At 38.6% G+C, this 12,921-nt stretch overlaps 2 protein-coding genes across 2 annotated transcripts in view; one reads left to right on the forward strand and one right to left on the reverse strand.

Moving 5' to 3' along the window:
• The window catches only part of LOC103140482 (collectin-12), a 33,835-nt gene extending 29,936 nt beyond the window's left edge, over positions 1 to 3,899 (reverse strand). Inside the window, exons 1-2 of the mRNA XM_007555663.2 lie at positions 3,597 to 3,899; positions 845 to 895 (exon numbers count right to left, since the gene is read on the reverse strand). Coding sequence (XP_007555725.1) covers positions 845 to 895; positions 3,597 to 3,603 — 58 coding nt within the window. The 5' untranslated portion in view covers positions 3,604 to 3,899. The remainder of the gene's footprint in view (positions 1 to 844; positions 896 to 3,596) is intronic.
• A 4,272-nt stretch (positions 3,900 to 8,171) lies between these two features.
• LOC103140485 (clusterin-like protein 1) lies at positions 8,172 to 12,450 on the forward strand. Its single transcript, XM_016673182.1, has 8 exons — positions 8,172 to 8,425; positions 8,521 to 8,669; positions 9,595 to 9,765; positions 9,853 to 10,294; positions 10,376 to 10,504; positions 11,310 to 11,524; positions 11,772 to 11,958; positions 12,151 to 12,450. The coding sequence occupies exons 1-8, from the start codon at positions 8,335 to 8,337 to the stop codon at positions 12,159 to 12,161; spliced, it is 1,395 nt and encodes a 464-aa protein (XP_016528668.1). The 5' UTR covers positions 8,172 to 8,334; the 3' UTR covers positions 12,162 to 12,450.
• The last annotated feature ends 471 nt before the right edge of the window (positions 12,451 to 12,921 follow it).

The following is a 12,921-nucleotide window of genomic DNA, read 5'->3' on the forward strand; positions in this document are numbered from 1 at the left end:
CAGAGTCGGTCGTTGCTTAACATGGTCTCTGTGGAGGACCTAGCATCATAATCAGTGTTAGCAGGAGGCCTCTCAAGTGTCCTCCTGCTAGTATTGTACTTGAAATACATTTTAATGAATCGTTTTAAAGTTTTTTCAAGTCTAAAGGTGACATATCCTGTAAAATTGAGGCGAAAAACAAACTAGTTTATTGGACAAAAACTGCAATAAGCTTGTTGCTTAAATATGTATACATTAAACAAAAGGTTTGTGAAGCACCTTTTGTTTCAGCTTTGAACAATAATTCTTCTTCTCAAGTAATAACACTGCTATGACCTTCAGCAACCACCAGAGGGTATTTGTAAAACTAAAAAAAAAAAAAAAAAAAAAAGCATACCCACAATAACAAATTTTGCACGTGCAACCAATTTTTCACCCCAGAGGTTTTAATGTGAGTCAATGAGATCAAGTGAGTCAGTAAGTTGATAAAAGACAGATAGAGGAGAGACTCTCTTAAGCCTCCTGATCCGGTTAGCCCTGTCAACATGTACTCCGCCTGCAGTGAGCTGGACCTCACTGCATTTTGAGATCAAATCAGGTGATGTAAACGTCAGCATTCGTGCCAGATATCTGGTGAGGTCCGGGCATACGACGATTTTTGCATCATGTCTCTGAATATAAAGATAATAGTATGTAAGCAACTGTTTAAGATCCGAAAGAGTTAAGCCCACACACTTAGAATCTGTTCCTGAGGGCAACTTCTTTGAAAAGCCATAAAAGTTTTATAATCAGAGGTCCAAGTGTGCTCGTTTCTCTCCACTACAATTTTAAGACACACTTAAAACAGAAATCAGTTCCCACTCACCGAACCTCTTGTATCCAAAAGACTGTACTTCCTCCTCGTCTCCAAAGTCGTCTGGGGGACATAATGGGGAAAAAAATACAGCAAAAAATGAATCGAATGCTGTTGTCATAAAAAAACAGAAACATGGATAAGTTCATGAAGCCAAATAGTTAGATTTTTATCTTCAAATTAAATAATTTTTGTGGGGATGCAAGGAAGATTTCTTGTCTTTGTGTTTGTGTTCATGTGTGGGGTTCAGTGGTCCCAGGAACGCCACAAGCTGTGGTTTCTCTGGTTTGTTGACGGTAAACTCTAATTACACCGTGCCACACTACAATGAAAACCGGGACGAAAACACGGAGAGCATTTTGGGTAATGACAGGCAGATGGAGCTGTGGGGAGAAAGATAGGAGTGAGAGGGGAGAACTAATCGATGTAGGAGGTCAGAAGGCGTGAGATCAGATGAAGAGACGCGGATAAAGACTGAATCACTAGTGGATCTCTGTGGCAAAAGTTGTGGGTTTGATTCCAGCTTGCCTCTGCCGTGTACAGGTTTTCCAGTGGGTAATGCTTTTAATACCAAATTGGCAACTGAAGGTGAATTTATGAGTAGGAATCAGCGAATTTGGCTCTAGTGTAAAGCTATTTGTGTGCTAAATAAAATTCAATCCACTTCCTATTCACTTAACATCAGTGTCTTTTACATTGGCTAAGAGTTGAGGTCTAATTGTATCTTATCTTGGCTGTTTGTTCTGGATTTTTGTTTAATTTGTTAACAATTTGATATAAAAGTTCCATTCATCAATTCCCTATACCCGCTTATGCATGCAGGGGTCGCAGGAGAGCTGTTGTCTGTCTCCCGCTGTCATTGGTTGAGACTGGTGCAATAGTTCTCAAACTTTATTTAATAAGTTAATCACATGTTTAGCATGTGTCTTGAAGTTTTTTCAATCTATTTAAATATATAGCAAAACACAAAAAAAAACAAGATATTTTGTGTTGACATGACAGCCGGAAAGGCAGCAATCATTTTCATTTCGCTTAAAATCAACAAACCCTTTGTTTTATTGACATTAAGTAACATTTTGAGGTGGAACAAATGTGATGTAATGACATTGAATGCGACTTGAAGACTAGACAGTCAAACTCCATGACAACAGAGTTTATATGTATGTAAATAAATAACTGTGTCATCAGCTTAGAAATGGGGAGAGCCATCTGATTAATTTCACCCAATGCAATTCACAAAAACCTTTGACTCCGATACAGACTCTTGAGAAGAACAAGCCGTTAAATACTTTTTACAAATCTATAAAAAGTGCAGCATAGCGGTCCTTGACACTCAAGGCTTCCACAAAGTCACTGAAAGTTTAGCTGAAGCAAACCAGACTAATTGGGAGACAGGATATTTAGTTGGTTGTTTTACAAGTACAGACTTAATGACCAAAATTTTACAACAGTAGAATTTGTACTTGGTGTTGTCATATTTTAAAAAAAAGAGCAAAAAGTATCCTATTTCACTGCACAGTTTGTTGAAAAAAAGTAATTTCAGTCACGGCTTTTCATGTTCATCAACTTATATTGATAAGGATAAGAAACGCCGTTTGGTTTTCGAATGGACTTGGGATCTTCCCAGATAGAAACCAGCACCTGCACTTGATTTACTGTTGTCCATCTCAAAATATTATCCTCGCTACTTCTCTTTTTAAGGTTTTTGAAAACCAAAATGAATGTGTATGAACACTCTATTGTTTTTTGGGGGGAGGGCTTTCAGCCATACCTCTAGAGTCATTTAGGGTAAAGCCAGTGGGGCTTGGGGCAAAGTTAGGAAATCAGGAATTTAATAATCAATAAATGAACCATGAACAATCCCATAGAATGTTTTTTTTTTTCTTAATTTCCTGCAGGAGCTAGCTTTGCTACTTTGCTAATGCTTGCACTAACATTGCTAGTAGGTTAGTCCAATTATTTATGTTTCATTAAGTAAGTTGGTACATGCCAGTTCTGCATGATTATACAGTTGAAACCAGACACATCTCCATTTCCCCCTCAGAGTCTGATTTTAAGTAAGACTAAATAAACTTTTCCTGTTTTAGATCATTTAAGAATACCAAAATTATTTATATTACTGAACACCAAAACACTGAAAGAGATGTTTGTTTGTTTGTTTGTTTGTTTGTTTGTTTGTTTGTTTGTTTGTTTGTTTTGTAGGGATTTAATCCTTCCACAAGATTCTCAGAATAGTTTGCTGGAATTATGGTCTTTGCTTTTAGATAAATGGATTGTTCATTGCTGAGTGGACTTTGGTTTGGTGGTTGATATCCACATTTCATACGGAGACACTCTCATTTCTTGGACACATAACCTGACTCTTTCTCTATGTGAATAGAGTTTGCATAGTTTGAACATGTGAAATAGAACCCAAAATGACCCAAACTTAGATTATCAACTCCACTATTCTCTTTCTGATATCTTCACTTATTTATTTTAAATTTCCAATGATGTCATTAAAAAAAATAGGAATGTATTTGACGTAATATGTTAAAGTTCAACCACAGGCGTGTCTCTATTTAACTCAAATTGTGCTAATTGACCTGATGTTGACAAGTCTCCAACATCATCTGAGATTTGACAAGTTTGTTTGTTTTTTTACCACAGAGCTACATCACATTTATCATTTGACAAACGTATTTTCAGCTTAAACAAAAACTCAAACTACGAATACATTATAGAGATAAGGAAGCATGAAACTGTTTCGCTCCACGGTTCGTACCTTTCATGGCGTTTCAATTGCTCGTTGAGGTTTGTAGAAGCGATGAGGATCTCAATCACTTTCTGCGCATCTCCGCATCCAGTGCAAAGGAGTTAACTTTTTCACGCTCAGAGCAACACCTTCCTCTTTGCCTTAACACTCTGCGAAGTTATACGCCTGAGCTCATGTCCAGCTCTGCATTTAAAATTCCATCGTCTCTTGATTTTCCGCTCGCTGCGGTTCAGAGGAGCTCCGGAAGCTGCACTGATGATCTGAGGATCTTATCCTTCGGCGCTGCGCGGAGAGGAGCCGAGAAGCTTGCGCTGAAAGCAAGTTAACCAAATCAAGGCCTAGACGAGAGTTTCATTTGCTGTTGTTAGTTTCAAAATAAAGCTCAGTCTAGCGACCACGTCAGGAAGATTGTATTTCATTCTTAGAACCAATGCATTGGTGAATTATATCCTGTCATTTTTAGCCTTACTTTAAAATTTGAACTGTTTGCTTTTGGGAGGCTATCTAAAGATTTCTTATGAGATTGATCAATTATATAGACACATCAAATTCCATTTCTAATACATCTGTCTATATTCTGAATTAATCAAACGTGTTTAGTGGTTTTTGTTTTTGTTCAATTTATATAAATAAAGTTTTATTATTTTAAAACTAAAATAAGGAAAGTGTCTGTCCATGTGGATTGTCGGCTTGTCCAGGTGAACCCCACCCCTCGGCCAAAGACCGCTGGATAGAGGTAATGGACACTACAAGGAAAAGTGAGCAAAGATAATGGATGGGTCATGGATGGATAATTACGCTTCGTAAAGCGTATGCGCAGCTTCCATTATTAATAATTGCATCTGGCCGCGTGTAGCATACTGGGGATCATCCACTAGAGGGCGTAACAAAAAGTAGCTTCAGTTCTGGAGGAAACTTTGCTAGAGATGCAAATTACGGTGTTTGCGTTATGTGTGTCGTTAATGTTTTTGGGTCCAACGACAAAAGCACCAGTTAGTTAAAAGTATCCGTCTGCGTGTAAGTTTAAAAAGTAAATGTCCAACCTCTGTGAAACTTTTGTTTTGTCAGCTCTTCCGTTTCCGGTATTTTCCGCAGTATTCTCTAGAACTTGACTTGTTGCTTCTGCATTACAGTCCAGTCTCCTCCTGTTGGAAGACGAGGCTCCAACGAGCGGCACTGCAGCCTAAAATCCATCCGGAGATGAGTTTAACTGCGGGGGGGATGGCCGTCATGAATGTCCCCCAGGAGAAAACCTGGTACCCATTACTGTGTTTCAAGGACATTTTATGCCGAGTTCCTGTTTTTACATCATCATGTTTAAAAAGGCACAAATACTAGTTAATAGCCAGAATAAGTATTAAATGCAGCCTACACATTTTGTAACTTTTTTTTTTGACGTTTGCTAATATTCTTTATGTCTTTATAGATCAGAAACCTAATAATACTTATCCGTTATACCTATTCTAAATAGATGAATGAACAAATAAATTTTAAAAAGTCTTTGTATCTTGTCAGTAACAATGTTGTCAATGTTGAATTGGTGGAATATTTGTAATAAAAAGTGTGTGTGTGTGTGTGTGTGTGTGTGTGTGTGTGTGTGTGTGTGTGCGTGTGTGTGTGTGTGTGTTTTATAAACCTAAAATCCTGCAAAAATATGTAAAACAGAAAGCTTAGCCCAATTCCTATCATAATATATGTTGTGATATAATATTTCAAACCTAAGTCCAACCAAAAATAAATAAATAAATAAATAAATTAATTAATAAATACATTTTTGCATATTCACACAAAACTGTTTTGGTTATATATTCACATGCACAAATAAATACATTTTAATTATTCTTAATACACAAAGATGATTTCTCTTTTTTTTAACCCTGCAATGAATTTTATTGAACAACGTTATCGGTGACAGACAGATGGCCTCCCTAAAGCAACCGAAATGATCCCTGTCTCATCAAGGTTATAAAATAGAGCGTCCACCAGAAACCACTTTCCTTTAATTCTTCCAGGTGCTGTGATAATTCCAACACTTCCTGCGTCTGCAGTCTCTCCGGCCTACAGATGCAGCTCAATGATCAAAGGTTGAATGCCCAGCTGCATCCCTGCGGGGCAAACAGGAAGCAATACAGAATGCACGCTGTTGTCTTGATATTTACTGATGATAATTCATGTTGACAAAAGTTCAAACTAGCTAATTTATAGTTTAGGATTTAGAAAACCTTGCTCTCATTTCTTCTGAACTGTATTCTTTATTCTATTTCTCTCTATTTCTTTTCCAAAAGACTACAAAGTATGCCATATATCAGATTCCAGACCAACCTCTCAAGGACAAATACACTAATTTCTTGTTTTTCAAAAGGCTTCAAAACTGTTATCCCGCTGTCAGTTATAATTTCAGCAGCAGGTTTGTGTTAGGGCTCAAAGATTGTGTTGAGATGATAAGAAGCAGATGCAGGGTCAGATATCTTACAGGTTCCTTCTGCTGGCTTTCACTCAAGGGTCTCGGATCTCATTTGCTGGGTCAAGGCTTTTCAGCAGCGGATTCGGATTAAAACAAGGCTACAAAACGGCAGAGGAATTCCACATTCACCATGCAGCTTACATGAGAGGATATTATGAAGAGAAAGTATGTCAACTAACATTTCTGAGCTGGTGGAAGGAGAGGGAAATTGATGCTGCAGGCTTGAATGACAGGAAGCAGAAAAGCACCTTTCAAATAGGATTTCTAAAGTATTTAACTCCAGATTCCTTAAAACTCAGTCTAGTTAAATATCTTTGGGTTGCACATGGGATAAAAAAAACGGTTCATACTCCAAGAAAAAATTTTATAGCTGTTATGAGTCCAACTATTTCAGTTATGCAGCATGAGAAGGTTGTGTGTGATATATTGCTTGTGGCTTTCATGTTATGGCTGCACAATGTTGCACAGATCAGAATGCATTTTCTTTCCTTTGTGGCTGGTTGCATGGCTCCATCTGTATCTGAATTCTCGTGCACCTTCTGACAAAAAAACAACAAAAAACTATAAATCAGAGTAGGTGGAACTGAAATGAAATCACACACGTTGAAGGTCTTGTAATGATTATTAGGTCATATGGATAAGTCTTATGCCAGTATGGACTGGGACTCCCTTGAGCCTGAGTACAGAGGCAATTTGAATCAGAGAAACTGAACCAGAGAGCGACTCTGCATAAATCTGTGCCAAGTCCGCCCACAGCTGTTGTACCCGGTCTTTGAAATCGTTCACACTGGCACTGGGTCAGAGTTGATGCTTGAGCTGGTCCCACACAGATGATCTTGTTCAAAGACTGGAGGCTCTGTAGGACTTTGCAGGACTTCAGAATTATTCCATGGACACACATTCCATTTGGAAAAACATTTCAATGTGGGGACTGTCGCTTACTGATGCCGATCTGAAGATCGGTACACTCTTCAGTACCGATCTTCGTACTGAAGAGTGCGAAGATCGGTACAAAAAAGTCAACCACTAACTTAGTTAATAAAAATGGTTTCTGTGACTCTATCTGTATCCCTCAGAGAAGAGAAAGAAGACGCCCACAAATCTAACTAAACGTCCAGGACTAGATCTAACTCTCTGTCAGAGACAGATACTCATGATGCTTTCCCAGAGTGTCCAGGATCTGGGAGCATGCTAAAGAGAGTTAGAAAAATACAAGCCAACTGATGAACGTGAGTATGCAATAGACATGTTTTATGCTGGACATTAAATAAGTTGTTTCCTTGTCTCCCAGTAACACGCTCCTCTTGTCCTGCACATGTGGTGGCCTCTAAAGTAGAAGCTTAGCCACTGTCTGAGACAAAGGAAGTAGGTGCTGGGTCTCTGCAGGAGGTCGAGGCTTACCGTCAGCCTGTTGGAGATTAGAGTGTAAAGTTTAACCTGAGGAAGGTCCTGCAGTCTGTTCCAGGCAGGTATGTGCAAGAGACAGACATGTAAACAACTGAGCCTCGCATTAATGTGTGTTAATGCCGGTATTACGTTGATCTCTGGGTATGCTCCACACATAGCACAAATACATTAAGAGGATCTGTGCTGCTGAGTAGCTCCACAAAAATAGAATACAGGAGGCAGACTCTTCCACTTTCACCCATCCGAGAGGACCTGCAGCTTTCACTCTGAGTCTGGTTTATTCATCAAGGTAAAACTCTGGTCTACTCTGTTTCTCCCTCTGTGTTGCATAGAACTTAAATTAACAAATAAGTAAAGCATTAAAAGCAGCAGCTAATAATATACAGGTTCTCCAAAAGAAACAGAATTTTTTTTTTATTTTCTAGCAAAAGAAGTCATTTGAACTTTTGCATTATGACATTTTATGTTAGTGTCTAAATGACACTAACACTAACATTCCAGACATTTATCAAAGCTTAAATGTCTGGAATGTTCTCTTCCTGCATCACTCAGAAATGTTGCATATTTCCAGAATACTTATGAAGTAAGATAATTGGTCACACAAGTTGCATTTAATGCATGTATTCCTACCATTCCTACTGTGTTGCAAATGTTTCATGTTTTGAGGGAAAGGTTTGAGAAATGGCGCCACCTTGTGGCCACCTTTTCAGAAATTCTGCAGTTTTGAAATATAAAAGAATCCACACTTTCCACATATATTTTGAGTTAAATGTCTTTCAAAGTTCCCAGATTTACAATGTACATAAGAAACCTCTGCTTTATCCAACAAAAAATAAGTGAAATTCTACAATTTTTTTTTGGTTGTTTTAAAACAGGATGAGGAGGCTTCTAGTTCAAATCCTGTGCATCACTAAAATTTTCCTGTGTTCTGCTAATTCTCCTTCACTGAGTGAAGACAGCCTGACAAGTAAGGTCTCCCATTACAGTAAATAATTTGACTGTGAAAAAGGGGGTGGGGGGGGGAAATCAAGGACAACTTGATTGCTTCTCTGATTTGTGTAGATCTGTCTGCAGCCGGCGAGAAGTATGTGAACGAGCAGATAAAGGAATCTCTACTCAGAGTGAAGCAAGTAAAAGAAAAAATGGAGAAAGAAGAAGAGAAGCACAAACGCCTGATGGAGGAAGTGAAGCACAGTGGAGACAAGAAAAGGGTGTGATTTATTTATTTATTTTTTTTGTCATTTAATAACAGTTTTGCATTTTAGTGGATGAAAGTACCAGCCTCTGATAACAGGTTGGAAACTAAAGAATCAATTATTTTTAATGATCATTGAATGCATCATGCAGTGAGAAAATTATTGCTATAGGAAGAAGACTTAAAGTAGTCTATTTAATCTATTTTCTATTTCAGCAACGTGTCTAAAATGGAAACAAGAGCAAGCACAACATGTCTTAGCAGCCGTTTAAAGGAAATCTGTATTTTGGCATGTTGTCTGTTCATCCAGACTGTTACAATAGAAAGTTGGACTTTACCAGGTGCAGGTCATTTTCCTTACTTACCATTCAGTACTTTTGCAGTTTTAGTTATTTCACAAAATTAGTAATCAGTCACAGAGAGTAAACATTGAAGAGACAAGTCAGCCTGTTGCCTTCAGCAGCTAACGGGAAGGCTAGACGTCAGTTTCACCTTCCTGTATTGGAACACGGAAGAAGTCAGGTTTAAAGTTCTGAAAAAAAAAAAGTTATAATGCTGAGATTTAAGTTTTAATTCTGAGATTAAAGTTGGAATCCTCTCATTTTTTTAGTGTCCCTTATCCTCCTCCACAGACTTCTGACACACTCATGATAAAAATTACAATTTGTATCTTGAAAGCTTTGACAGAGAAAAAGCGCTGCAGTGTCATGCTTGTCTTTTTGCTTCTTCTCAAAGCAAATTATTGTTCTCTGCCTCCTAAACAGCAGAGCCACAGAGAAACCACAAAGCAGTCAGAGAATCGTGAATGTGGGAACACAGCTTGTGTAGGATAAATGAACCGTCTACAGATTTATGTGTTTTCTGTTCTTTTTAGAAGAACAGGCTTGGCTGCATGCCAAACTTCTGGCTTATTAAGCGGTGTCTGTTGGGGGTTGTTTCAGGGGGCCATGCAGCTGGCCAGGGAAACGGAGCAGAAACTCGAGGAGGCCGAGCGGCAGTGTCAAGATTTAACTAAGTCTTTCTTTGGGGATTGTCGGCCTTGTCTGGAGGATTCTTGTAAGGCCTTCTTTACCTCTACATGTCGCCGTGGCTACGCGTCCTTTGTTTTTAAGGTTTGACTTCACGCTTAAAAAAGTCTGGCAGAAAGTGATGATGACGCATAACAGGTGCTGACCTGAAAAATCCCTCTTTGTTTTCAGGTTGAGGAATTTTTTAGGAAAACGGCCTCCCAGCTTGAGGCCACAGAGCTGAATTCAGATAAGGTTAAATCTGGTTCAGCTGAGAGCCAGATTAAAGAGGACGAAACAGACGTGGAGCTTCTGCAGGCTGATGCTGCGTTCACTCAGCTGCTGTCAGACATGAGTGACTTGTACAACCACAGCATCGGTCTGATGAAGAGCTTGCAGCACGTGCTTGGACCCTCCCTTCTCGAAGCCTTCACCTCAGAGCTCCAGTCGGGGTCTACCTCTGCATCGCCGGATGAATCTGATGGTGGATTTTTAAGAAGTTGGGGTTTGGACCGCGTCTTTTACTCAGCATTTGAGTTTGGGAAAGATGTGCTGGAGGAATTGAGCTCCACGGTGGAGGATGTCTTCGAAGAGATTCAAGAAGCTGATGAATATTTTCATCACTCAAACAGAGGTATCTGACACGTCCTGATGCATTATGTCTTTATCTGTTTTATGCCAGCAAAAATGACAAATTCCTTATTAATGTCCAAAGATGCAGAATCGCTTTCTTCTTTTGGACAGCATCCAAATGGGTATCTGTGCCGAACGCTCCGCAGACAGGCATCAGAGTGTTGGCAGCTCCAAAGCTTGTGTGAGACCTGCGGAAACAATCTGATAAGAGGTAAATGAAGTGCTGTTTCCTAGCCCTTTGTTTGCTTAATAAATTGATTTAACTAAACTAACTAAAATTGAACTGCTTTCTTTCACTGTAGATAGAACAAGAACCATGATAAAAAAGAGTTATGTTAACTTTCTGACATAGAGGCACATGCAGCTGCCCCCTGACCTTTTTTTCCCCCACACATTTTATCATGTTGCAATAAACATATTATATTCAGATTTTAAGTGGTGGGTTAACAGAAGGTAGAGCATGAAGTGAAAAGAAAGGACAAATGGTTTTCCAAGATGTTTAACAAGAAAAATATTAAGAGAAAAGTAAAATAAAAATTGTCTTCTTCTCGTTGTGCTTCCTGTGAGTTGGTTCTATGTTAGGCTTTTATTTCAGTGAGTTCATACATAAATGGTAAAAATTTGCGCAAAAGTAAAAATAAAAAAAATAAGAACATCGAAGTACAGTTGAGGTTCCATGATGCTGCTGGGGTACTGAGGTGCAAAAAAGACTTAAATAAGTTAGCTAAAAACTTTATACAATTTTTATAATATTGTTTGAATTGTGTTTTTATCGATACAATTATCGTTTTGCACAACATCTGTGGGCGCTGTAAAGTTTTAATGATAACAGCACAACCTCAGTCCTGTTTCACAAGAGAACATACGCAACCCAGACCGAATAGCCCGCAATGGTATAAATAAGATGGACTGAAAAGTTCCCAGTGATGTTTTAAACATTATAGGATTTCATAATAAAGTTTGTTGTTGTTTTTTTTACCTCGATTTGATCCTTCCATTAATGTTTCTGCTCACAGAGTGTCCCCGACTGCAGCAGCTGCACTCTGAGATGGAAGAGATGCATACCCTGCTGAACGTCTCTCGTCTCCAGTATGACGACAGGCTGCAGCTCGTCCGCAGACACGCAGCGGGCACACAGAGGTGGCTTGGGGACACCAGGGACGAGTATGGCTGGATCAGCCGGGTGGCCAATGTCTCTGGGGCTCAGAGCAGCATCTTCAGGGTGATCGCAGTACGTCTGGAGAACAACTTACAAAGCAAAGTATTGCTTTTCATTCTCTCTTGTTGGACCGCAACATCAATTCTGGAGAGATTTGCCACTTATAATGAGTGAATATTCAGCATCTGATTTTTTTTTTTTTTGCAATAAAACAGTTTCAAAAATAATAATACATAGTCTCTTTATTAACAGAAATCTTAAATAAGTTGTTCTTATTTAAATAGTGAGATGATGCAGGTGTGCTCTGATTATTCTTCAGGTGAATCTGCAGCAACAGCAACAACTGAGGACTAACAGCCCCAGAGCTGACAGCAGCGTGGTTGTGTCCATATTGGATTCAGCTCCTCTAACTGTATCGGTCCCAGCAGATCTGATGGTAGAGGATCCTGCTTTCATGGAATATATTGCTCACCATGCTCTGACACTCTATAAGCAGCAAATAAGGGGTAAATGTTCTTCTTAATTCCCATGATGCACTGTGTGTCACCTTAGAACACCCTGAAATCAAAGTTAAAACACTGCGATTATAAAAACTCTTAGAATTTTAGATACTTTAATGCTAAAATTGATTTTTGTATCTCAGTCACATTGAACAGAAATCCAAAATGTGTTTATTTTTTTTATTTTTTTAATTACAGGAACGAACTGACCACCCATTTCGGAACAAATTCCTCTGAAGATGGGAAAAAAAATGCTCAGTCCACTCATCTTGTCTAATTTGAAGTTTATGTCACTAAAACAAATTGGGAAAGCTTTTCAGCTTCTTGGCTTTTCATTGATAGAGTTTGAATTGCTTTACAGTATACTATCTGATGCACTGATTACTATTATTCCTTCTTAACGGGCCAAACTTTTCATCAGCATGATCCTCAGCAATGACATGATGAAAATAAAGAAATAGAAGAATCACACCTTGAGTCATCAACTTTTATGCAAGTTAAAAAAATAAAATAAAAATAAAATCTATCCGTATTGGGGTTGTATGGAGCATAGTGATTAGTAGCATTCCAGAACTGGGGTGCCACCATTTTACACAATAAGCATCATGCAACTTCTGTTTTTTATTTGTTTTTACAGTGCCACGCTAATGCAGTGTAGATAACCTGTTAACTATATGTGAAATGTTATTCTGCAATAATATATTCGTAATATTTTATTGGGCAAAAAAAAATACTAAAACATAGCAAAAGTTTGTTTTCTCCAGTGAGGATTTTCTTTCTTTCTTTTTTATTTATTTATTTATTTATTTTTGCATAAAGGTCATGGGTGGCGGGAGAGATGTGGGAGGTAACGGAAATTGCCTTTTCTCATTCGGCCAAAACAGGTAAGGTCTCAGGGGAGGGAGCCCCACCTTCCCCCCCGTGGCTCCTCCCCTTCTACAGGGCTTCCTGTTGTCGGGCCAATAGGAA

The sequence above is a fragment of the Poecilia formosa genome, unplaced genomic scaffold (genome assembly GCF_000485575.1).
Source record: "Poecilia formosa unplaced genomic scaffold, Poecilia_formosa-5.1.2 Scaffold71, whole genome shotgun sequence".
NCBI classification, from domain to species: domain Eukaryota; kingdom Metazoa; phylum Chordata; class Actinopteri; order Cyprinodontiformes; family Poeciliidae; genus Poecilia; species Poecilia formosa.

Coding starts and splice junctions, on each gene's coding strand:
- LOC103140485 (XM_016673182.1), top strand. CDS start 8,335: ATGAGGAGGCTTCTAGTTCAAATCCTGTGCATCACTAAAATTTTCCTG. Junction 8,426..8,520: donor GAGTGAAGACAGCCTGACAA/GTAAGGTCTCCC, acceptor TGATTTGTGTAG/ATCTGTCTGCAGCCGGCGAG. Junction 8,670..9,594: donor ACAGTGGAGACAAGAAAAGG/GTGTGATTTATT, acceptor GGGTTGTTTCAG/GGGGCCATGCAGCTGGCCAG.